This window comes from Alligator mississippiensis, chromosome 5, assembly GCF_030867095.1.
Source record: "Alligator mississippiensis isolate rAllMis1 chromosome 5, rAllMis1, whole genome shotgun sequence".
NCBI lineage: Eukaryota > Metazoa > Chordata > Crocodylia > Alligatoridae > Alligator > Alligator mississippiensis.
In genome coordinates, this window is record NC_081828.1 from 153,144,897 (window position 1) to 153,171,612 (window position 26,716).

Sequence of the window (26,716 nt, forward strand, 5' to 3'; positions counted from 1 at the left end):
CACAGGGTTGGGAGAAAAGGTGGTGGTGTTGCCTTGTATGTCAAAAATGCATACACTTCAGGAAGAAGAAGACAGCAAAGCAGAATGCATTTGGGTGAAAATGAAGGATGAGAGATGCAGTACTGATATAAATGGTTGGGATTTATTTTATGCCACCAAATCAGAATGAGGAGGTGGATGAGTCACTCTTCATACATGTGACAAATCTATCCAAAAGCTATGGGATGGTACTGATGGGAGACTTCAGTTTTCCGGACATCTGCTATAAGAAGCCAGACATAAAACCACACATGTAGCCACACAGAAAACGTCACACTGGTTCCTAACTTGTGTGGTGGACTTTTTTTTCCTGAAAGTGGAAGATATGAGTAAGGGATCATTTATTTTGGATCTTGTCCTGACCAACAGGGAAGAACTGTTGTTTTTCCCCCTGCTTTACCTGTGGCAGGTTAGGGTACTAGGTCTATGTTGTGGCAGGGCTGATGGCAGTCTTATGTAGAGTTTGGATTATGGTTTATATAGGATGGTTTGGATAGAGATGATTTTGTCTAAGGCAGGGGGTTGGACTAAGTGACCTCTGGGGGCCCGTTCCAACCCTATTTTTCTCTGATTCAGTGTTTGCCTTCTCCCAGTTCCAGAGCTTAAAACTAAGCACATCACATGATCTACTACATCTCGAGACAGCCTTGCCAGTTGTGTGGAGTACAGTATCAGCTGATATTTACAAGGCATTTCCTAAGTGTAATTTTTTTAAGGTTTTTTTCATGCAAATGAACATGTTTCAGGTGTTAATTATGCACTGTAAATTAATGCATGTTATTGTTGGCAAATTTAACACACAGATTGAACCTTCCCATCTGTGTTTGTTAAAAGTAAAATATACATTATACCTGGGTTTGAGATTCCTCTCTTCCCTATTTGACTTGCCCTCACTCTGTTGAAGAGAATGGCTGCAAAGACAATGATACTCCACGCTGTAACTGGCTGGATCCATTCTAGATCCCTCGGTAGCCAAATGTTGTTTCCATCCCTGCTTTTGGTTAAGCTCACAAGATACTTCCTCCTTTTTTATTTCTTAAGTTAATCCATGCAATAGTTATCCATGAGAATGTTGTTTTGTGTGTTTCTTTTCTTGGAGAGACATCCTTAAGTATTTTAGAATTGTTGTATGTGGTAAATGAAGAACTCAATAACCCCTTTAGGTCCCTTTTACCTTTTAGTGGATATTCCCTTCAAATGGATTGGGATGGACATGGTGTGATTCTTGCAATAGAGTGTAACTGGCTATATTGGTAATAGTCTACTATACCATGTGCTATCCCAAGGCCCATACCTCTTTGGTTGACGACAGTCAAAGCCATGGCTGCTGAACTTATGACAGTGTTTTTGCAGGTGGGAATGCCCTGAGAAATCAGTAGCAGCCAAGGAACCAAGTTCATCTCTGTAGCAGGGGGTCTTCTCGGGGCCAGTCCACCATTGGCTTGCTCACCTGTTCCTGTGCTAACTGCCTGCCTCACTTTCCTGCCATGACTTGCTGTTTCATAATTGGTTCCAATTAGGTGGGAGGCTGCTCATTCTTGTCCCAATGCCAGAGCGTGCTATCTGCAGCTCCGATCCTACCCTACACCAGAGCCCAGCCTTGCAGATGGCTTCCACCAGTGGTTTGTGCTGGGACTTTCATAAAACATGCATACAAATACATACTGGGCTCCAAGCCCTCAGCCCCCTCACTGGGGCTTCACACTAGGGTCTTCCACCCCTTAGGGCTCAGGTGGCCACAGCCCTGCCTGGCCCTAGGGTCTTACACTCCCACACTGCCCCCTCACTGGGGCTCTGCACACTGCTCCTTCACTGGGGCTCACTGGGGTCTGCTGCCTCATCCAGCTCAGGTGGCTATTGCCCTGCCTTGCCTTCTGCCCTGGGGTATTGCACTCTGTGAGGCTCAGGAGACCATAGCCATGTCTGGCCCCCTCTCAGGGTCCCTGTAGCCACAGGACTCACGAAGAGCTTGGACACTGCTCCAGGTCCCTCTGCCAACCTGGGCCCTGCCTCAGGACTCCCATGAACCTGGGCTTCCCCTGAACCAGTTGAACCCACCAGGGCTGTGGAGCTGGGGTTATTAAGGCACCCCGACCCGCTTTCCACCAGGGTGGTAACTGGCCTGATATTTCCTGGGGACTTCCACGCCACTGGGAGCCCCACTAGACCATCTACTCCCAGCAGGGTACAGTTTTAGGTCATGCCCAGGACCAAGAGCCTCCTGCTCCTACCTGCAAATGTTTCATTCAGCAGTTCAGCCAGGCAATGTTTCTGCCTACCTGCCAGCAGCAAACTGCTCTGTTTACATAGGTGGCCATGGTTTTAAAATGGCTGCCGCAATCAAACACTGCTGGCAGCTTGACACAGCCCTTAAAGTGGCAGGCACCAACAGTGCCCTGCCACAATGTCCCAGACCATAAAGCTTTTCTATAAGCTACTAAAAATTAAATTGGTAAGAACCTCCATTTACCACTCTCAAACGGATGGGTTGGTGGAGTGGTTCAATAGAACCCTTCAGGAAATGTTAAGGAAATTCACAGCCACAGATGCCTGCCATTGCAATCAATTGCTCCCCACCCTGCTGTTTGCAGTCCAGGAGGTGCCCCAGGCATCAATAAGGTTTTCTCCCTTTAAGCTGATCTACAGTCAACAACCCCAGGGAATCCTGCGTTTTGTATGGGGTATGTGGGAAAAGCAACCCCAGTGAGCCAATAATGTGGTCTCATATGTATTGAACCTGCAGGAGAAACTTAAATTGCTGGGCGAATTTGCTCAAAAAAATCTACAATGAGCCCAAACCTCCCAGGCAGTGCACTACAATACAAATGTGCGTCTCTGAAATCAACCCAAGTGATTGGGTGCTCCTACTGTTGCCGTTATCTATGTCAAAACTGATGGCTCACTGGCAGGGACTATATGAGGTAATCCAGTAGGTTGAGCTGGTTGACTGTGAAGTCAGGCAACTGGATTGATGGAGGCACCAGCAAATCTATCATGTCAACCTTTTGAAACCACAGAAGGCTCAGGAGTGCCTTTTTATAGTCTGCTATACTCCTGAGCTAGAGTTAGGGCCTGACACCGCAGGCGGGAATGTTGCAGTTTGGGATTGACCTCACTCCAAAGCAACTGAAGCAAGCCTGAAGGCTGGTCTATTTGTTCTATGGGGTGTTTTTATCACATTCAGGACAAACCAGCCGAGTGACTTACTGGAACCGAATGAAACCAGGAAGTAGAGTTAGGGAAAATGCTTGCCACATTGATTGAGGTAGATGGTGAAGCAGGAGCTACAGGCCATGCTGGGCCTTGAGGTTATTGAGGAATTGCAGTGACTGGAGAAGTCTGATTGTTGTGGTCCCAGAATGGGATGGCACTGTATCGTTCTGCATAGAATTTTGAAAGGTCGTGCAATTTTGAAATTTGACACACACCGTTTGCCATGGGTTGACGAGTTACTGGACCAGCTAGAAGATGCCCAGTACATTACGACCCTTGATCTTATGAAAGGGTATTGGCAAATCCTGCTAACACTGGAATCTAGGGAAAAGACAGCCTTTGCTACCCCTTTGGCCTATACAAATTCTGGACAATATCTTTTGAGTTGCATGGAGCCTCGGCCACAATCCAGATGTTGATGAACCAGTTCCTACAGACCCATCAGGGGCATGTGGCAGTATATCTGGGTGACGTAGCAGCCTACAGCCAGACATGGATAGAACACCTAGACAATGTGGTCATGGTTTTGTGGTCACTTCAGGAAGCAGGTCTGACAACAAATCAGGTTAAGTGCCACATGTATAAGACTGAAACCATATACCCATACCTGGGGTACAACTTGGAAAATGGCCAAAAACAGCCACTAGTCCAAGGTCCAGGGCCCGTAGAGGTTCTCAATACTGAACACCAAAACCCAGGTATGCTGATTTCTAAGATTTGCTGGGTACTACTGACAGTTCATACTGGCACTCTCATCAATTACAGGCCCCTTTGGAGACCTTCTGAAGGGCGACCATCTGCAGAAGGTACAGCGGACCAGAGAATGTACCCAGGTGTTCTGGATGTTAGAGGCTTGCCTATGCCAGAAACCAGTTATCTATAATCCACACTTTTCAGAGGAGTTTATAGTCCAGGCTGATGCTTCTGGTGTAGGGTTGGGGACAGTGTTGTCCCAAATGGTGAATAGGGAGGAACACCCCATCCTCTTTTTGAGCCAGAAGCTGTTCCTAAGGGAAAAGAATTACTCTGTCATTGAGAAAGAACCACTGGCAGTAAAATGGGTAGTGGAGGCCCTCAAATATTACCTGCTGGGTGGGATCACCTTGATCACAGACCATGTATCCCTCTGCTGGTTACACACTATGAAGGAAATGAATCCCTGAATTATGCAGTGATACCTGGCCCTGCAACCCTTCTCCTTCTGAATCTATCAGAGGGCTGGAATTGCCACATTATTCTAATAGTTAAGAAGTTTTTCCTGATATCTAAACCTACATTGTTGCAACTTCAAGCCATTCTTCCATGTCCTGCTCTCTGCAGCAAGAGCAAAAAGGGTGCTTTCCCTCTTTTTTTATGGTAGCTCTAAAAATATTTGAAGACTGCTATCATGTCTCCTCTTAAACACCTTTTCCTCAAGCTGAACATACCTATTCCTTCAACCTCTCCTTATATGACTTGCTTTCCAAGCCCTTTATCATCTTTATTACCCATGCAGTGCCGTATCAAGGGCAGGAGGCAAGTGGGGGCAACCACTCTAGGTGCCGAAACAAAGGGGTGCCAACAGGCACTACCTAGCTAAGGCAAGGCACAGGATGGAGCTGTGAGCGGCTCTTTTGGGGGGTGTGGGGATGGAGGGAGGGCAGTTCCCACCACTGTGTGCACTCCCAGGCAAGCATGGGGGTGGGGGCAGGAGAGGAGGACTTGTGCTGGATCTGTGTGGGGGTAAGGCCAAGCTGCCACTGTGGGTTTTGCCCCAGGCACCAATCTTCCTTGCCATGGCACTGTTCCCACAGCTTTTTTAAAATGTGAAGGCCAGAACTATGCACAGTGCACAGTGCTCCATATCAGGCCTAACCAGTGCTGAGTAGAGAGGCATTATCACCTCCCGTGTCTTGCATCTAATGCTTCTATTGATGTGCCCCTGTCAGCAGATGAAGCCAAAATAAAAACAGACTGAACAGTTTGTCCACACTTTTCTTTAGGACAGCATGAAATATACGTATAACTACTTTTACCAAATGCTTACTCTTCCTCTAGGCAACCACTGGCATATTGAAACCATTGACCACACATTTCATAGCATTTATTTTTACCTTGTTTAAAAGGATGAGCCCTAAAACCTGTCCTTTTAACCACAGAACTAAAGCTGTTAGGCCAAAAGTCTATGAGTGCACAGCAAGACTACTGGACATGTCCTGAAAATAGCTTGCGGCATTCATGGAGGGTATATCTCAACACTACTGTGATATGGCTGAGTCAAATGAATGCAAGTTGAAAGAAGTTTAACCAGGAACAGATGTTTCCCTTCACACCATGCTGTTTAACATACAGTATATGCAATTTTTCACTATTTCTTACTTTACACATGCTTTCAAAATGTTAACAAAATGCACTTTAACACATACCATTATTACAGCAGACAGCTGGTCCATTGCTGTCCATTTTTAACCCTTGCTTCTTGATCATATCTATTCCAAGGTACTAAAATTTAACCATAATGAAATGTGATTCTGTTTGCATTGAAAACATGCAACCTCCCCCCCCACCCCAAGCAGTCAGTGAAATGCTAACTACAATGTGCTAAAGAGATAAAAGTTGTGCTGTTCTTTATAAGTACCCTTGAGAATTAAAGTTTGTCTGAAGGATGGAAAGTTTCAGATCACATCATGATAAGCAACCTCTGGGTAGCAAATGGTATTCTAGAGGGGTCAGTTTCTAACCAGAAAACTAAATTCAGACTGCATATTTATTTGAAGAATGATTCTCGGATGGACACCCAACTCCTAATTTCTACTTCTTTCCATCCTTTTTGGTAGGTTCTGTAGTGGAGCTTAACACCCTCCCAACAAAGGTGCTTTTCTAAATTAAAAATAATGTTGAGACACTTAAAAATAACATCTAAAATAATGTTATAACAAAATTTCTTCACTGAGTTTTGGCAGAAAAAGGTACTCAGAGCTCAAAGAAGACATCTTTTTACCACTATGCAGCAATCTATTCACCTAATCCAGCAGAGTTAATAGGCTTCTGAAAGTGCTACATCCATCTTTTCCTTCCTTCTGAAAAGGCCTGTGATAGGGCACCCCACTGAGCAGGGACTCCAAATGGCTTACTCCCCAGAGGATGTCTGACCAAGAGCCAGGTTCAGTTAGCACTGAACTCCTCCCCTTTCTGAGTCAGACTCCCTCTTTTATACCACTCCTGCAGGCCTGGCATTGGCTGCATGCATACTGGAGCAGGGCCAACAGCTCTCTAACCCCTTCCTTGCCAGGGGCTAGCCAGGCAACACTATCACACACCCTCCTGCTAGAGACTTTTTTCAGAGTGCTTCCTTCCCTGAATACCCCCCCCGCCCATGAAAAAAGTCCATGCGGGGGACTTTGACAGATGTGCTAGTACTTCTGCTGGGACCAAAGCTGGAGATTCCTGGTTAGGAGGTCTTGCCCTCTGCTCAGGGTCAGATCGATTATCGTATTTGGGGTCAGAAAGGAATTTTACCCCAGGGTCAGATTGGCATCGACTGTTGGGGGTTTTGCCTGCCTTTATGGTGGAGGCTGTAGCCCTCTACTTGGGATCTTTTGAGCATCTAGGTTAGGAACAGACATTACACATAAACTGATTTAAGTGATCAGAAACTGGTTTACACCTGTAACAGAACAGATGTTCACTGCACATAAACCAGTTTGAAAATGGCTGAAACTGGTTTGAGATAAACCTGGTTGAATGCAGTATCAGATTTAACTTATTTGGGACAAACCAGTTTATGCAATGTCTGTCCCAGACCCCTTGCTGGTTTAAGATGTGCCATACACCCCCAGCATCCTGGCATGCTCTCTGGACTGTGTGGGGCTCTCTGCTTCACAGCAGGGCTGGTCCCTCCTCTCTGTTCCCTGTTTGGAGCTCAGCACATTCTTGCAGGCACATAGCATCTGCCTGGCTTCTCCCTGCTAAGCAGGAATTATTCCCCACTCCCCTGTGCCTTACACAGTCACCTCCAGCATTAGCTAGCAGACCACATGCTGGCTACAGTCCATGCTGTGGGAGAGGACAGTGGCAGATAGCCTTTTTGGAGCTAATCAACAGGTAGCTTAATATCCTTCCTTGGAAGAACTGTTTAAGAAGACCTCCATTAGTTAATAGAGAGAGGCTTTGTTTTCTTAATGAGTTAATAAACACTGAGTTAAGGGTGATAAACATTCCCTGCCAGGCAGCTCGGGAAGGGGGGAGGGGGAGGAGAAATAATCAGATTGCCCTACCTGGGCCTGGCCATGCCCCACTCAGTTCTGCTCTGTGGAAGCAAAGGGAGGTCTGCTCTAGCGCCCCCTGGTTTCTAGCCTGAGCCACTGCAGGCATGTGCCTACATTTTTGGGATGTCTGTCTGGGTTACAAACTGAATTAGCCTAGCCAGGTTAAACTAACCTGCAAAGACTGAATCAATCCAGGCTCAGGCTTTTTGAATGTCTGTCCCTACCCTTAAAGAGTGGGTTTTTTCTGATATCCTAGCACCAAGAGCTAGCTATAACAACTACTGGAATTTTTACTGTGGCATCCTGTAATAAGAAAAAAACTTTAGAAGTACCTAATTGCAGACAGTGCCATAGATAGTATGCCAAAATGTCTTGAGATGAGATAAATAGAAACAAAGTGAGGTGGTAAATCTTGTATTTTTGTTAATGTACTTTAACCTTAAATTTTGAAATCCCTGTGCTTTTCGGATACCCAGACCTTAATTAAGATAAATCTACATGATTTAAAATGCGGTTTTACTTGAGCAAGTAGGTCTCTACATTTGGAAGCTCTATTGAACAGAAATTTCCAGTCAAAATAAATCATGTGATTAGATTGTAGAGTGAAAATAAATCTGCTTGAACAGATCCCCGGGCCATAAATCATAAGTTGCATACTTTGTATCTGAGAGTTGGATTTCAGTTCTGAATGTAAGTTAGAATTTAAAATGGAAAGTACGTATGCCTGGTCCCACTTTTTAATATAAGTCGGAGAAAGAAAGAATCATAGGGAGGAGTAGGGCTGGAAGGGACCTGCTGCAAAAAACTGGTTAAGGAATTGATTGGTGGAATCTGTAATCTATTTTTCTCTCTCACTGTGTTTTTTGGGGCTGTGGTTTCTCACAATTTGGTGACTGCTCCAACATTGTTGCTAAGTGTATTAATCTTGGAGACACATTTTAGGAACAATTCTTCGGCTTTCTTAACAGTATGGTACAGTGATGTGGGACTCTACATGTTATTCCCTTGTGTGTTCTGGCTTTCGGTTCCCATATCCAGAGCCTAACACTGGCATACTCATTTTTAAACTACGGAGCACTCTTTCTTTTTATTGTGATTCCCACATATTTCCAGAAATGCAGTGGAAAAAGTGAAAGTTCCAGGTTAATGATTCTAGTAAAAGGCCTGTTTACTTTTTAGCATGTAAAATCCACATGAATACTGACTTTTCATAAATCTGTTGGTTGGTTATGTTTTAAACTGAGCTACTTTCCACACATGCACTAGCACTGATGTACTAAAATGGTGTTCCAACAAGATTCTTATCTGCTAAATTAAATCCTGCATTTTCATTGAAAACTTTTTTTTTTTCCATTTTAGGTCTGTTAGCTTGTCAGTGATACTGTTTCAAGGGATACTCTTTGCCTGTGCACATTCCAGAGGGTTGTTTTGGGTTTTTTTGCCTGTGATAGTTTCTGTTAGGGTGCTTCTAGCTGAAAGTAATTGCAGCTTTGAAGTCTGAATACAGCCTTGAATTTGACGCTTCTAATAAAGATAGGGTGAACATAAAGTGAGAGCAAATAAACATTTGTGGAGATGCAGGGTCCCTAAGAGAAAAAGAGTTTCTGCCATCAAACATAGCAGCTGGAAAGACCGCAAATGTTGAACACTGAAAATTCTGATAAAGTATCAGAATTAAAATGTTAGAAAACAATTTAACTGGTCCCTCTGCCATTTGGCCAAAGGAATTTCTGCAGTCTAGCATTTAACATGCAAAAATGCTCAAGCTTTGTAGTTTTGATATTCTTGAGTGCTACGGTAAAGCCCTCTTTTAGGCCATTAGCTATGCTTAGCCTTTTTTAAAACAATCAGTAATGTCTTGAATATTATTGCTGTCTTCTCTGAAGTGAGTGCATGCATATCGGATTGATGGGAAATGTCAAAGACAAACGAAAAGTAGCTTTTAATTTTAAACATCTCTTTTTAGAAATGAGAGCCAAAACTGACAGGACAAAAATGGGGAGGCTCAATTTTTATGATAAAATATGTACTGCTAATCATTAATGAAGGCGGTTACAGTTGGAATGCTGTAGCCTTGAACAATGTTTTCATTCCAATTCCTGACATACAGTACATAGTATTCTCCTCACACCATCAAGCATATGTTCTTTTTCTGAAGACCTTTCTGATATGTCTGTCAAAGTATATTTGTATGAATTGTAAAAATAATTAGGAGAGGACAGTGATCTAGTTTCTTGTGCAAGTTAGCTGCAAGATTTCTGGTACCTCCTCTAAAGTTTTTTTTAAAAGGAAATGAATGATTTTCATTATCTCAGATGGTGCATACTTGAGTTTTTAAAATAGGTATTGAACAAACTTGACCAGCACTGAGTAGCAACTTTCTATTTCTTTAGCTTATTACAGACCTAACCTAAAGTGTCCAGCTGATGGAAAATTAGTTATTTGCTGCTGTAGAATGACTTTTTCCTCTATCCAAATGTTGTTTTGCTACATCTGTTCTCTGCAAATTATTTCTGCTGGTTTGTTCATATTAACAGCAGTTCCCCTTAATTGGTTGCTATTCCATTCTTTGTTCACCTTGTTATAACATGAATCATGTATTATGTCTATCTTTAAAGCATTAATGAAAAAATCATTCAGTTCTAATCACTAGCTTCTAAAAAAAATATTACCTAAGTCACCATTGAGTCTAACCTCAGAAACACTGCAGACTGTTGTGAATTAGTATGTACTGGTGGCATTAATACAACTACATTTACTCTGGATGCATGCCAAAACATTCTAGTTTTGGCATCAAGCACTTGAGATGTTTATAACACTTGTCTTATTAAAATCGGTGGTATGCATGTTTGAAAATCCTTGCCTACAAGATAAACTTTTGTTATTCATTTGGGCCACCATAATTTTTGTGCTTGTTGATTTTAAGTGAAGTACTATCTGGAACTTGCAAAAAGTGTTTGACTCTCTAAGCATCATCACCCCCTGGGCTAGGGACAGACATTCAAAACACCTGAGCCTGAATTGATTCAATCTTTGCAGGTTAGTCTAACCTGGCTAGTCTGAACCTGAAGCTGGGAGGTGTCAGAGCAGCCCTCCCTTGCCTTGTACAATGCTGAGATGAGGGGGGCATGGCCAGGTCCAGCAGGACCTCTGATTAGGGAGGTCTGCTTGCACCATCCCAGGCTTTTCCACAATCGCTGCTCAAAGGGCAGAAGTGTTGCCAGACCCGAGCCCCCTGCTAGCACTCTGAGGCAAGGGGCAGGGGGTGCAGTGCCTGCATCTGTTGATGATACTGAGCTTTTCAATCTCCCTCCCTGCTTCTTTATACTGTCTGCAGCAAACTGACAGGCAAGCAAGCCAGCAGGGGGGGTGATAACAGTGTTTATCACCTGATCAGCAAAACAATAGCTTTTCTCCATTACTTCAAACTCTTCTTGAACACCTTACCAGCAGATCTGTTTATTAGCTCCAAAAAGCCCTAAGCAGTCACAGTTCTGTCTACCTGGCCCAGTGAAATTGGAGACACACACATGTCTGCATTAGCTAGTATACCCCATGCCTAGGGTCCATGGGACTGGGGTCCGTGCTATGGGAGATGGGAGAGGAGGGGAATTTCCTGCTTGAGCAGCCAGCAGCTAGGGAAGCCAGAGAGACCCTGCTGTGCCTGCAGCCTGTAGCCAGAGCTCCAGCCAGGGAGCAGAGGGGAGGGGCCAGCCCTCCTGTGGAGCAGAGAGCCCTGCCCAGCACAGACCGCATGCCAGAATGCAGGGGGTGTCTGGTTTATCTTAAACCAGCAAGGGGTCTGGGACAGACATTGCATAAACTGGTTTGACCCAAATCAGTTAAGTCTGATACTATGGTCAACCAGGTTTATCTCAAACTAGTTTTAGCCATTTTCAAACTGGTTTATATGCACTGAATATCTGCTCTGTTACAGATTTAAACCAGTTTCTGATCACTTAAACCAGTTTATGTGTGATGTCTGTCCCTAGCCCTGGGAACAACATACAGATTAACATTCTAAGCAATTAGAGAAATTGGCATGAAAAATGCTATGTTATTCAATATTAAATGTCAGACAGAAGGTAGGGAGGGTGACTGACACCTTAGGTCAGTCTTAACCTGGGTATGCAAGTGTTTGCAGGGCTTAGGTTGTCCTAAAAATGGCATGCCTGATCTAAAGTTTGTTATTGTCAGACATAACTAACTTTAGATTTGCATGGGCTTAACCCAGTTTAGCAAATGCTTATGCATGTTCACAGCACAGCTCCAGGGCTTAGAGAGCCCAGCCACTCTCCAAAGCCCTGAGGCTGTGATGCTTCTACCCCCCATCTTCCTCTAACCCCCTGATCAGGCTGTCTTTACCACCCCAACTGTACCCCTGCCTCCAACCTAACTTGCCTTTGGCTGCCTGTGCCTCCTCCGAGCAAGTGGAAAACACATGCGTGCATGGATCCCGACTCAAGTTTAGGCAACTTAAACTAAGCCATCTAACTTGAACCAGTTCCCACAAACATATGTCTGCACTCTTAAAGACAAACTGGTTCAGAGATGCATGAGCTTTTGCAGGCAACAGATGCTAAGAATGGACATTTTGCTTGGTGTTTTTATTTAAAGAACTTTCTGGGGAAAGATCCATTCAGAAATGTTTATTTATAAATTGAAAATGTCTCCATCCATCCATCTGGGTTTCTTTATAGATGATGTTACTTATAACTGGGGATCCTGGTTTTCTCTGTTTAAAAATCTGAAATTCCCTGATAAAAACACCTGCAAATTCTCTGATTAAAAGACCCAAAATCCGTGTTTTCCCTCAATTAAAATGAAAAGCCACTGCTTATCACTCAATCAAATGTTTTTATTTTATTTGGTACTACCAGGAAAGTAAAGTTTTATCAGATCTTTAAAGCACAGCTCAGCCTGTTTTGTAACTAAGAGACCATCAAGGAAAATGCTCCCATTTCTGGAAGTGATTCCATAGATAGCGATCTGATTTACCACCGTAGCATAACATTCACTAATCCTGCACTGATGCTGAAATGCTGTTTTTTTGCTGAGGTATGAAACTAATACCTTCACCTAGTTGGGTAAAATCCATCACTCTTCACAAGTGGTAGGAATTTTTAGTCCAAATAACCTGGCCAAATTCCAGTTTGGGCATTTACAGTAATGGATCTACTCTTCTTCCCACTGGAGTCAGGGGGTGATTTGCAATTTAAGCGCAATGGATAAAACTGAGGTTTTTGGCCTGAAAGAAAAAATATGACTTTTCTAGGAGCAAAATAATAAATTATATACGCAATGTTAAATTGTATATAGCCATAAGTCCTGTCTACAAGTGAAATATATACCTGTTTAAGCAATCTGTTTTAAAATTGGGGCACTCTTCTCAGTATAATTGAATTGTATTCAAGTTGAGATGTGTTCCTACGTAGGGATTTGTCCCAGTTTAACAAATTAAATATTTTTTGTTGAACAGTTTTTGTGTAGACCAGCCCATATTATTATGTCTAGTATCTACCAACTAATGCTTTACAATGTTGTAGAAGTGTTTCTATATGTATCTGAGGAAAGAAACAAAAAAATTCCACTAACTTTTTAAATTTTTTTGCAGTTTCCCTTTTGACAAATTCCAAGGTTTTAAGGATAACTTTAACATATTTAAAAACACCACAGCTTTCAATAAAATAACCTAAAAACAGTCTGGAACATGTATCTCAGAGAAGTTTTAAATTATATTTTCATTCTGCTGTAGCATGCTGTACAGATGCAATTTCTCTATTTTTATGTTCTTCTGCTTCTCATTTAGCAGTACAGCATAATATGAAAAGGACCTTTCACCATTTGTGCTGTGGATTGGCACAGAAAGACAACCAATTGTAATATTTGTTCAATCTGGAATATATTCTGTGCTAGCCTGCCAAAACTGAATTGTGTTCTTTTCATTCTGTCCAACTTCAATGTATTTCCCCCTACATTGATTCTAAATTGTTCATTTGTTGGGATATTTTCCTCACAGGCTGGTATGTTGGAACAGATTTGATTTTCTGTGCGTATCAATAGAGGATGCCTTGCAGGGCAAAAAACCTGCACTGCTTCAAAGAGCTTTGCAGCTGGCTGATAAAAACAGCCATTCTGTTCCATCTAGTCATACAGCTTCTGGGCACAACCTGTCATGCCATTGGGATTTTTTTTCTTTTTGTTTGTAGCTCTGTTATTAGAAGCCTCTTCTGTGACATCTAACTCGGTGGTAAAATACAGTGTTTTATCATATACTAGGTTGAATTTCATTTAATTTGGCTAATACTTGCACATAGAGCAGGTGTTTTTTATGCTTCTTCCTTATTCTTGCATTCAACTTTGACAAGGAGCAGGTTGTAGCACTAATATGTATATCACACTGTTATTTAAAAAAAATGCAGTCATCTAATTAGTATATACAGTATGAAACAACAAGAAACCATCTTCTACTTCTTGATTTTTAACTGCTGAACATTTATCCTGAGCCTCACCCCAAAAGAGCTTGTGTATGACTCTCTTTGCAGAATCTTTTGGGAATGCTCCTTTTATGGCTAGAACTGAGTCATTGATGCTAGTGGAGTAATTCCTCCAAGCTGGCCTGTCATGAGTTTATTAATGTGCTGCCCATGTTGCATCCACTTCATTCAGTGGTACAGGTTCAGGTTTTCACCCCAACATTCTCTTATACTAGCACCCACCTCTAGCCCCATTGTACCTTAGGACTTATTCTCAGTAGATTTCCTATGGGCCTTTAGTTGCATTACTTCAGCTACTTCATAATCATTGTGAACTGAAATTTTGCAAGTCCATAGATTATTTGAATGCATAATCAAATATTATTTTAAAACTGATTTGTAAATGTTGTCAGTAAAATTTAGTGAGCAATTGAAACCTAAAATAAAGGTACATGTCAATGGCTTTATGATGTTTCAAAAAGATGTTTACCAAAATGTTAGATATTTATATTTGAAAAATCCTGAGAAAATGTAGTAATATATTTTTAAAACATGGAAGATTTAAGTAAATGCTTGTTTTATTCTAATATAATAAAGGGCTTAGTCCATCTGTCTGTATGTCTATAACACTCTTGGAGCACTCTGATTGGTTGCTGAAACAAAAAATCCAGTGGTGATGCGTAGTGGGTGCACAGGGGTGCACGTACACCCCCTGAGAGCGCTGGTGCACCCCCTGACAGGCCATGCTCCCCGCTTAGGTGATGGGCAGGGCAGGCAGGCAGGAAAACTGGTGTCCCCACTGCGAGCGCCAGCTGGGGAGTGAGAGCACTGGATGAAGCACTGCGGCAGCTTCCTGGTTCGTGCGATTGGCCGCAGGGGGACTCTCACCAACCCTGGTCAGCGAGATTGACTGTGGGAGGAATCCCCCCCTCCCAGCGTCCCAGTCGCTGAATGTTTGCTGGCGGGGGAGGGACACACGCCCTCCCTGACTAAGTTGCCCCTGAAACAATCAGTGCTCCTAAAGCATTACAGACAGGAGGCGGCAGCAGCAGCATGGCGGAGTGCTTTCATGACAGTCGGGATGAAAGAGATGGAGCAGGGGGGTGAGGCCAATGCTGCTGGCCTCACCCCCTCCACTCTTCCCAGCTGTGCTCCTTGGAGTCAGCAGTGGTGCAGAGTGCTGGCAGAGGGGGATGGAGGGGATGGCAGGGCAAGTTTCCCCCACCTGCTCCTGGGAGATGGCAACAGCATGGGGGAGAGTAAGGGTTAGCAAGCTTCTCCCCCCCCCCCCCCCCCGGTCATTCTTGACAAGCAGTTTGCTAGTGAATTCATAAGGGCAAACACAATACAGAGCCTGTAAGATGCCATGCCACTGACTCAAGTTAATTCATACATTTTGGGCTTATAGAGAAGAAACTATACATTTCTTAGTGTTCTAGATAGGATTCCTAAAACCAAACTAACAGTGCTGTAGGTTAAAACTATAAAATGCTAAAAGTTAATTATTTAATTTAAATCTTTCATGTGTTTTTGGAGTGGTGATAAGGGAGAGAAGAACTGTTATATCTGTTGATGTATCACCTGACTAGGCTATACTTTTTCTTGAACTGCTAGTGTAACCTAATTCTACTAGCTCATTGAAATGTAACAATGGCTAAGGACAGTCATTACATATAAACTGGTTTAAGTGATCAGAAACTGGTTTAAACCTGTAACAGAACAGATGTTTAGTGCACATAAACCAGTTTGAAAATGGCTGAAACCAGTTTGAGATAAACCTGGTTGAATATACCATCAGATTGAACTGATTTGGGTCAAACCAGTTTATGCCATGTCTGTCCCAGACCCCTTGCTGGTTTAAGATAAACCAGACTCCACCAGCATCCCGGCATGCTCTCTGGCCTGGGCAGGGCTCTCTGCTCCACAGCAGAGCTGGTCCCTCCCCTCTGCTCACTGGCAGGAGCTTGGCAGAGATTTCAGGCTTCTGCTTGGCATCCCTCTGCTCCTCCCCTTTCCACTCCCTTCTAAGCAGGGATTGCCCTGTCCCCTCTGCCTTACACAGACACCTCTCAGCATTAGATAGCAGACCACATGCTAGCTACGGTCCCTGCTTTGGCAGACGAGACAAAGGCAGAGGGTAATGTCCCTCTTTTGTTTTCTTAATGGGGAGATAACCACTGAGTTAGGGGTGATAAACACTGTGTTATCAATTCCCTGATGGGCTGGTCAGAAAAGGGTGGGAAGACCCCTCCCTAATCAGAACGACCTGCCAGGGCTTGGCCATGCCCACCCTCAGCTCAGCACTGAAAGGGAAGGGAGGGCTGCTCTAGCACCTCCTGGCTTCTAGCCAGCATGCTCTCTGGGCTGGGAGGGGCTCTCTGCTCCACAGCAGTGCTGGCCCCTCCCCTCTACTCCCTGTTGCAACTCCAGCAGAGACTGCAGGCTGCTCCCCAACTCACCCTCACCACTCCCTGCTAAGCAGGAAGTCCCCCCTCCACTCTGCCTTGCTGAGAGCTGTCTGTGTATTAGCTAGCAGGCCACATGCTGGCTACCGTCTGTGCTGGATCAACAGGTAGAATCAACAGGCAGAATCAATGGGTAGCTAGTAATGTCCCTCTGTTGTTTTCTTAATGGGGTAATAAACACTAAGTTAGGGGTGATAAACACTGTTATATATTCCCTGCTGGGCTGGTCAGAGCATCCTGCCCAGGCCAGGCCAAACCCCGGCCCCTCAACTCAGTACTGTGGAAGGGAAGGGAAGGGCTGCTTTAGCGCCCCTCAGCGTCTAGCCTGAGCCACTGCAGGCATGCATGTCTGGGATGTCTGTTCAGTTACAAACTGATTCAGCTGAGCCAGGTTAGACTAACCTGCAAAAATTGAATCAATTCAGGCTCAAGTTTTTTGAATGTCTGTCCCTAGCCAATATGATTACCCCACTGATTTCACTGGGAACAAATGTAATGGGATTGGAAATGGGTGTTATGTTCTAGTTATTGCTTTATTCCCTATGAACTTATCTGTATGGGGCTTTTTTGAAATAAATTCCATAAAAAGTTTTTTATTTTCAGTTTGTATAACATGAGTGAGGATTCCTGCACTATTAGGGTGATGAGGATTAGCCAGAGCTGGTTTTCAAAAACAGCTCTTTTTAAAAACGGACACCTTTTTGGGTGTGCTCAGATATTAATACAATGCTGCAGTACTTGTAGAAACCACTGTATTCAAGGTATGATACATATTAGCCTGGTATGGGTTGACAACCAGTGTTCCAAGACCATTAAATTATTGCACCTGTACGGTACAGAGACCCTGGCAGTTGACTACTAGTTGCATTGCTATAATTAGCTGAGCTGGCATCTTACTATACAAATGCAATTTACATTAGCACTGGAAGATGAACAGAATTTGTAACCCTAGGTAATAATGAGTGTATTAAAAGTATTTGTAAAATTGCAATAGGGAGGCAGACACATTAGACATATTGTCATGTCATCTGTATTCATTTGAACCAAGCTGAGGAAGCTGCTCACATACTGACTTTCTTCTAGTCTAATACAAATAAAATACTACTATTTATTTATGGAGACCTGTAATTCTGTCATGTTTTCTTCTGTTAAATTAGGGCATTGTAAATAGCATTTTTACTTCAGTGCTAATTCATAGGAGATTGCAATCGAGTTGTAATCCCGCCTCAGCAATGAGTTTAGCTCCAGTTGGCAGCTCATGTCTCTCTGGCTAAACACCTGCATGTATGTCCTGCTGACTGGTGCTTTGTTTCCTGGGCAATCGTGCTTCAGTTCCTGCTATTGCAGTCTTCAATAGTTCGTTAAACATGGAAAAAGTAACAATGATTTAAAAGAGGAAGTTCTTTTTGTTGATCAGATTTAATCTGTAGGTAGCATATATGTTAAGGATGATAATGTGATTACCAGGAAGCAGATGATTCATAAAAAAAATTGTTGGGGGGTTGGGAGAGGGCAAATGCAGAAACTTCCTCTTTTTTTTTTTTTTTAAATTGATTGTGTATTGTTCACACTGCAAACTTCTTTCTTTTTGTATCTCTCACCACTGTGCATTGGAAATCATGTGAGGGCTTCCCTGAGGATCCATCCTTTTCTTCTTTCCAAAGGGCCTGTACTGCTTTTATTTATGTACGTTTTAAAAAATACTGCAGGGAATAATTAGGATGTTCTAATTGTGAAGAGTTACATGGCAGTCATATCAGGTGCAAGAACTTCTTTATTCTGAGACCATATATTTTTGTAGTTTGGAGTTTTGGTAAAATCAAAAAAAATAAAACGATACACAGGTGATGCACAGCTATATTTGAAACCCACTACTTTTTCCCTCTCACTGTGGGGATGCTTTATGAACCTGCATGTGTACATGCTTCATCTCTGTGACAGTTAAAAGTGCAGCTTGTACATCAAATTCTCCTACTATGTTGGTACAACCCATACAATTCAATAGATGTTTAGTCAGTAAGGCCAAGCCTGTGTAACTGCAAGACATCCACCAGCCACTCTCTGATCTGTTATGAATCTTCTGTATGCTGCTTTCTACTTGGCTTATACATTTTGTTGCTCTTAAGCGGAAATGAGATGGTACAAATAATTACAACATTTTTTCATTATTTTGCTTACTGAAAATTAAGGCATTATTAATACTTTTTTCTTTTCATGGCTATTGTACTTTCTTGTTCATCCATGCAGTCGTTTCTTCTGTTATGTCTAGTTCAGATACTAAATGGTACTGAACATTGTTTTTTTTAACCTCATCATGTGAAAGTTTGTCATTTGTTTTTAAATTTAAAATAAGGAACAAAGAAAGAACTGTGGTATTAATGTATACAGGAAAAATTATGAACTTTCCCCTGCATACCCAGGGAATACACCACCAATGCTAACCCCAAATTTCATTACACTGATACCAAAACTTGATTTGGGTAATTCTAAATATGTTAATCTGGCATTAAGAAAGGCTTTCAAACAGGTATTTCATTTCCTGGAAGAAAGCCAATGCATATAACTGAGCCTTCTTTTTCTTCTTTGTATTTTCATGTTTTACAGACCACATAAATAACTTGTATAATTTTACTTCTCTAGAATTTAACTTTTTTACATAAAGATGATTATGACAATTTCCTAGAGTAGCAGATAAAGCGGTAAAATGGCATGCTAGACTCTTTAATATGTTATTTTCAAAAAGTTTATTTTGGTATAAGATAATTTGCAAATTAAAACCTTTTAATCTCCTGTGATTTGTAGATTCATGATGCAGCAAGTCTAGGCTTGAAGTTTGTTGGAGTCATACCTCAGTACCATTCCCAGAAGAACACTGTGATGCCCACTGGTAACAACTCTGTACAAGTGAGAAATGTAAAAAATTCATCGGGCTATCCTGAGGATCATGCTTCATTGGATAACGAGAAAACAGATGGTATTAACGGGTGTAAGACTCCAACACCAAATGAGGGAAACATTGACCAACGTGCAGAGTCAAGTGACAGTCAGGAGGGTGAAGGACAGGTTACTGAGCACTTGAGCTTAAATTCTGCAGGGGAAAATGGAGAGCAATTACAACAGGAGAACCTGAGCATTTCACTAAGGCTAACAGAAACCACAGATGAGAAGGAAGGGGCGACAGAAAGTGACGCGTCAGAACCTCTTACTGGAAGTAAGTACTGTAGTACTGTAGTCACTGCTATGCAAAAGTTAATTTTAAAACTGGCTTTACTAAGTCCACAACACCTTGGAGAAACAAGTGTACACAATGGGAAAAAGAAAATCTTTGAGCCCATTCTTAAACTTAGCTGCATAGTTCATGATAGCTTAAGTGTATAGGAAACTGTAGGAGAAATAGAAGACCAGATGACAAAAACAGATCAGTGTAAGCAGCTCTATTATGATCAGTGAGGTTTATCTGCCTTTGTGGTGATGATGTCATGGATAGATTTTGCAGGCGAATTTGCCATGTCAGGTTTGGAGTTCTGTCCTCAAGCTGACTTTAGTTGCATTATCATGTGCCAAACATCTTACACGTCAAGGTACATTTTTCTAACTCTTTTTTGGTATTGTTCAGCTGGACTTTTTTGATGTTGATCCCTGCATCTAATATTGATGTCCACAGACCACCAAAATTTTATTGATTTCCCTCTTGTATTTGCCCATCTGAACAATAGGCTAGTGGGAAAATTTGCTCAGACATGTTATGGAATTTCCTTCATTGGAAGTTTTCAAGAAGAGTCTAATTAAGCATTTGTCTGGAATTAAATAGATATAGTACATCTCACATTTGTGTTAAGAGGTTAAACTAGACAACCCTTGAGGTTCCTTCCAGATCTGTGATCCTATGGTTCTATGAAACTCATGATTAATAATTTATCATTTTTTCTTCCATTGGCCTGCCTAACTTTACTTTTTACACCGGCTTCTGTTACTGTGTCGTTTATTTGAATTTCCTTGTATGAATCATTTCAGTTAAGAAGAGTAGGTCTCAGTCCTTTCCTCACATTTTTCAAAAATTCAACCAGTTGTTTTGTTCTTTGTGGGAGTTTGTATGTGGTAGTGGGAGCCACTCTCTGTGGAAGAGACTAATAAGCAGGGATCCTGGTTTTCTCTGATAAAAAAATACCCAATTTTCAGATTAAAAAAGTAACCCAAACTCCACATTTTTCCATGATTACAATGAAACACCTCTCTCTCTCTCTCTCTCTCTCTCTCTATATATATATATATTTATATGTATGTATATAAACACAGATGTGTTTCATTGTAATCATGGAAAAATGTGGAGTTTGGATTGCACTTTAATCTGAAAATTGGGGATCTTTTTATCAGAGAAAACCAGGATCCCTGCTAATAAGTATGGCCTGATTTCTTTTGCATCTTTTTGTATAATTCAGGTTTTAGAGTTTCTGATTTAAACTAGCCATCTTTGGCTGTACTTTATTGTTTGTTGGGAAATCAGGCAGTCAGATTTAGTCAAGGTATACCCGAGCTAGTTGTCCTAGTCTCTGACCCCTTATTGAAAATAATTTATCCTGACCTATGTTAGAACTTCAGATATCCTACATTTGTAGTTTCTCATTTATGCTGCTACATAAATTATGCCCAATTCAAACAGACCATTTTCCTTTATAAATAATAGTTTTGTGAATTCACATGTCCTAGGTTCTGTTTTCTGTTTGTGCTTTGCACTTTTCTACACTGAACTGTGAGATCCTCTTCCTGAATTTTCCTACTTTCTTGTCTAATGCATTGTTAGGTTGACTGCCCTTCTTTACATTTGCTGTCCACTAAAGACTTTAATCGCTGTCCTCTAAAGATTTTGTTAACCCTATTTTTTGTTTCCTTATCTGGATCACAGTATACTTAGAATAAGGAAAACCTGATTCCAATCTGACTTCCAGGTTAGGTAAAGGCATTGAAAAAGCTTGACATGGGATTGATCTAGGTTGCATGGTTTTTGTAAGTGGCATAGTTAGATTGGTAGTGAGCAGAAAACACATCCGCCCTTTGGTGAGGGGAAAGGGGGCGCAAATTTTAGACTGGGTTCTGCCATTTTTAAACCAGTCTGTGTGCCTAACATTTTCTGTTCTGCTGCAGGTATAGACCATTTTTGTGTGCTGAGCTTCTGTTCTGTTATGGGTATAGATCAGTTTCCAATCACTTATACTGATAAAAGTATAGTAGCTATACCTGGCCCCAGTGTTGTCCAGTCTGAAGAACACCTCTTCTCTTGTTTCTCATCCCATTCCTCTATCTCTCTTCAGACTTCTGGGGGTCTCATTCAGGACCATCTTTTTGAACATTTGCTAAAATCTTTTAGCTGTGAAACTGACTTTAAGGCCTTTGAAGTTCAAGAAAAATTTACCTCAGTTGCTGACTTTCTTTCATTTTCTTAATCTCTGTTGACCTTTCTGAGTTTGGAGACTTTAAGATCAAATATCTGTGGTGAGCTTGCTAGTAGTTTTCAGAGTGGGGATCTAGAAAGATATCTTTGTGAAAGAGAAAATTAATTAACTCACCTGTAGCTGGATATTTACAAATATATTACCTCAATAGCATGACAGATTTCTTTTTCTTGTGTCACCTTGAGTTCTTACAGTACTTGCTTTTCCTCTTCTGTAAAATATATTTCAGCCTTTGGCATCATCTTCTATCTTCTGTTGTGAACAGTGAAGTAGAGAATCCCTGTACATTTCTTTAGTTGCCTTTTTTCTTCATCAGATAGCCCTAGTTTCTCTTGGTTTTCACACTTCTTTCCTTCTCTTTGGAAAAAGTTGTAACATTTGTTACTGTTTGCATAATCTTAATTTCATTCTTTGACTAAGGGTCTCTCTCTTGTCATTTTTATATTTTCCCAGCTTGTGGTATTTCTTTGGATTTTGTAGAGCTCATGATTCTTCCTTATTTTTAAATAAATTTTCTACTCCCTTGTACGTGTATTGCTAAATGCTGTGTACTTCCCCCAGATATGCAGTACTTTCACACTGACCACATAAGCACAAGACACTCTTCCAAGGGCTTCCTCATATTCCTTTGTGACCTCAAGCAGTTATCTGCTTAAATAGAAGTTATTCTCTTGCTAGAAGTTAGATTGTGGGATTATTCAGTCATGAACCTTTTCTTACTTTTATATCTGCTAGGAACTGATACCCTACAGAGCTAGACAGATGATGATGATACATTTTCTAGACAGGTTTCCATTCCATGTATCTCATTTTATTTTGAATTCAGTATTTCTGACCCCATATATTTGTAGCTGTGTCCAAACTTGAAAATTGCACCATTGTAAATAGCTTTCAGGAAGGGGTCCTCCAGATCTATGTTGAAAATGACTTTTAAGTGGACTTGACAAAATCTAACTAAATATTTTTAAAGTCTGTTGGAAAACACTGTTTTCTGAAACCATACCAAAAGTATTTTTGCTCTATCTACCATTAACAGTTTTTAATACAGGTTGGGCAGGTCCTTTGCTGAACATTTTATATGTTTATATTTGTACCTTTATTCCTGCACTCAAAGGCCTGATCCATTTCCCATTGAAACCAGTGAAAAACTTCCTTGCCTTTTTCAGTCTGTCCTGGTATGGCAACTACTCCATACCCCTCATAAACTTGGTTGTCCATCTCTGTATCCTTTCCAATTTTAAAACTCTGCACAGCATTGAAGATGTGGACCCATGGTTTTGTATGGTGACATGATGATGTTCTCCATTTTGCTTTCAGTTCCCTTCTTAATGATGACCAACTTTTTGTGGTCACCACTGCATATTGAAGTGATGTTTTTAGAGAACCATCTATAATGACTCCAAGGTCTCTGTCCTGAGTCATAACTCTAGCTCAGAACCCTGCATTTGGCAGGGTTGAGGTTATTTTTCTTCATGGGCAGATCCATAATTTTGTGAATGAGGGTATGTGGGAGCAACGACCAGGCTGCTACCCCTGCTCTTACTCGCCTCCCCATTCCAGGGCATACACACTGCACCAAAGGAGCAGCAGTAAAGAACTTTTAAGTCCTTCAAGCAGGTAGAAAATCTTCCTTCCTTTCTCCTCTGTGCTCAATAGCACATGCCCTCCCTTCTCTTTCCCTCCCTCTACTCCCACTCCCACCCCCACCTACTGCTGTCCCTACTAACCTAGGAGCAGGGAAGACTCCAGAGCCACTCCTGCCCCACTGCAGCTGGATTGTAGGTGGAGTTAGGCTTGTCTAGAGACAGCAGCAGCAGTAGGTGAGTTGCTTTTCCCCCAGGCTGGCTCCTGTTCCAGGGTGAGCCTCGCTCCACATGAAGCCCAACTGGAGCAGGCAGGACTGGCTCTGGAGCTTTCCACCCTCGCCCCTGGGATAACTGGAGGCAGTAGCAGTGGTACGAGTTGGGGAGGGAGGAGAAGAAATGTGCTGCTGAGCATGGAGGGGAAGGGAGGGAAATTCTTACTTGCTCTGTAGACTTAAAAAAAATTCCCTGGCTGTTGTTCCCCCAGTATGATCAACTGAAGGAGGGATCATTTAGTTCTACCCTTGGCTTCCTGTCTGTAACCACCTCTCAATCCATGAAAGAACCTTCCCTCCAATTCTGTGGCAACTCAATTTTTTTAAAAGCCTTTGTTGAGGGCCCTTGTTGAGTGGTTTTTGAAAATCCAAATCTGTTATATTGACTGGATCCCCCTTGTCCAAGTGCTTGTTTTAACATCCTCAAAGAACTCCAGCAGATTGGTGAGGCAGGATTTCTCTACAAAAATCATGTTGGCTCTTCCCCAGCAGATCATATTTGTCCATGTGACTGCTGATTTTATCCTTTTTTATAGATTCCAACAACCTACCAAGGCTGGGTGTGAGACTTACTGGTCTGTAGTTCCCAGGATCACCTCTGGAGCCCTTTTGAAATATAGATGTTATGTTGGCAACCCTCCAGTCCTCTAGCACCAAGGCCATATGTAATGATAAGTTTTACATGCTATTTCTGAAGTTCTGCAGTTTCACTTCTGAATTTTTTCAGAACTCTTGGGGGCATGCCTTCTGTTCTGGTGACTTATTAGTATTAATTGATTTATCCCAAAACTTCTTCTGTTGTCACATCAATGTGGTCCAACTTTTTAGACCTATCTACTAGAAAGGATCAATCCACCATGGTGCCAGTATCTTCTCTGGTAAAAAATGATGCAATGAAGTAATTCCGCTTTTCTGCTAGGGCTTTATCATCCCTGAATGCACCTTTTATACCTTGGTCATCTAATGGTTCCACCAATCCTCTCACTTCTAATGTATTTTTAAAAGTTTCTATGATTAGCATCTTTTGTTAAACACTCCTCAAATTCTTTTTTTGGCCTGCCTTATTTTGCTTTTACACTTGACCTGCTAGAGTTTATGAGCTTTCCTATTTTCTTCATTTGGGCATGCCTTCCATTTTTTTGAAGGATGTTTTCTTTGTTTTGAATGGCTTCCTTAACTCTGCTGTTAACCCATGCAGGGTTTTATTAGTCCAGTTGGTACTCTTTTTGATTTGTACACTTGTCCTGAGACTCTAATATGGTATTTTTAAACACTTCCAAGCTGCCTACAGGCCTTCTACATTTTCCGTGTTTTACATTCATCCATGTTCCTCTGTTCTTGTCTCTACTTTACCCTGACCTAGTCACAGAATAAATCAACTATACAGTCTGTTTGGTGTCCTTAGTGTATGGTCCACTGTAGCTTTCTGAATTTGACTCTCTCATTTGCCAGCTCTGTGTGTTCTTTACTACTTTAGTTAATGGTTATGGCATTAGGATTGTAACTTTCTCTAAATTTCCAGCAAGATCTCATATTTCAGTGGTGCCCTTGGTATCATAGGTAACAGTAAGCTTCATATAGCTCGTGTAGGAGCAAATAAATAAACAGTTTTGGTTAACTAGCCAGCACTATTTTAATTCTACAATAATAAATTCAGTCAGTAGAGTTCATTTGTTCCTGGCAGGTTGTTTATGTATGCCGATAGACTGTTCGTCAGACAGCGAGACCTACTAGATTTTTATGTTTGTTTTTAGTAGTCAATATTATGACAGCAATCAGGACTTGGGACCCTGTGGTATGAGGCACTGTACAAACCCATAAAGGAGACTATCTATCCCTGAAGGATTACAGGTTGAAAGACAAGCAGGCAAGGATGGTAGAAGTGTTATACTTTAATACGTTAATTATACAACATGTCCTTTATTATAGTAATGCCATTTTATTCCATTTTTTAGCAACAGAATTCTTTGTTCTCTTCAACAAGCCAAAGACCCAACAAAGATGCAGCCATTATTACACTGTGACAATTCCTATGAGGATCTCCAGAAATGGGCAGACAGTCAACAGCTTAGAAGCAAATTGGCTGGAGCACATGTCAGATCACTTCAGAAAAGGAGGCTCACTGGTGAACGCCATGTTCAGCATTGGAATGGTAAATGGTATGGAATTTACTGAGAGTACTACTCTGTGTCTGGCTTTTCTTTAAAAGGGGGTCATTATTTTTTAAGTGAAAATGTTTGGTAAGAGTTGTTAGGTTAGGCCAAAGCAGATTTTATTTTAATCAACCCACATCAGTGATGCACAGGGCCAAGTACAGGAAAAAATTACCATATTTTTTCATATATGACACACCCAAATAATACATGCACTTTGTTTTTGGAGGGCAGAATGTTTAAAAAAGAAAAGATTTTTCCAGTCTTGGCTGACTGTGTGACATACAGTAAGTCCTCTTGAAAGCATAGAGTGTCCAGGAAGTGTAGCATCCCTGGTGACAGCCTAGGTCAGGCAGCAGGAACTTTCTGCCATGCTTCCTGAACTCTCTGTATTTCCAGGAGGACTTACTCTGTCACACAAGGTTAGACTCCAGACCAGGGGTGGGCAAAATGTGGCCCGCGGGCCAGATGCGGCCCGCCAGGCCATTCTATCCAGCCTGCGGGGCCCCTAAAAAATTTAGAAAATTAATATTTATCTGCTCCTGGCTGCCTGTCATACGGCCCTTGACGGCTTTCCAAAACTCAGTAAGCAGCCCTCCGCCCGAAATAATTGCCCGCCCCTGCCCCAGACCCTTGCAAGGGCAGTTGCAAGACTGTTACTTCTTTGCTGTAAGTAATTCTTTATATATAAGTTCCTGTAAATAAAGTGTTGTTTCCGCATCACAAGCCTCATCAAAATACTACTGAAGCTGACTTGCTGCTTCAGGCATAAGCTACAATGCTCAGCCCGCAGCTACAGCTGTGAGAGGGTTATT

The 26,716-nt window shown here is 41.8% G+C and overlaps 1 protein-coding gene across 4 annotated transcripts in view; it reads left to right on the forward strand.

Moving 5' to 3' along the window:
* RFTN1 (raftlin, lipid raft linker 1) overlaps positions 1-26,716 on the forward strand; it is a 146,294-nt gene that overhangs the window by 76,191 nt on the left and 43,387 nt on the right. For all 4 annotated transcript variants that reach the window (XM_014603052.3, XM_006262383.4, XM_019498083.2 and 1 more), the window contains exons 5-6: positions 19,243-19,651; positions 25,704-25,907. In XM_014603052.3, the coding sequence (XP_014458538.1) occupies positions 19,243-19,651; positions 25,704-25,907 (613 nt within the window). The remainder of the gene's footprint in view (positions 1-19,242; positions 19,652-25,703; positions 25,908-26,716) is intronic.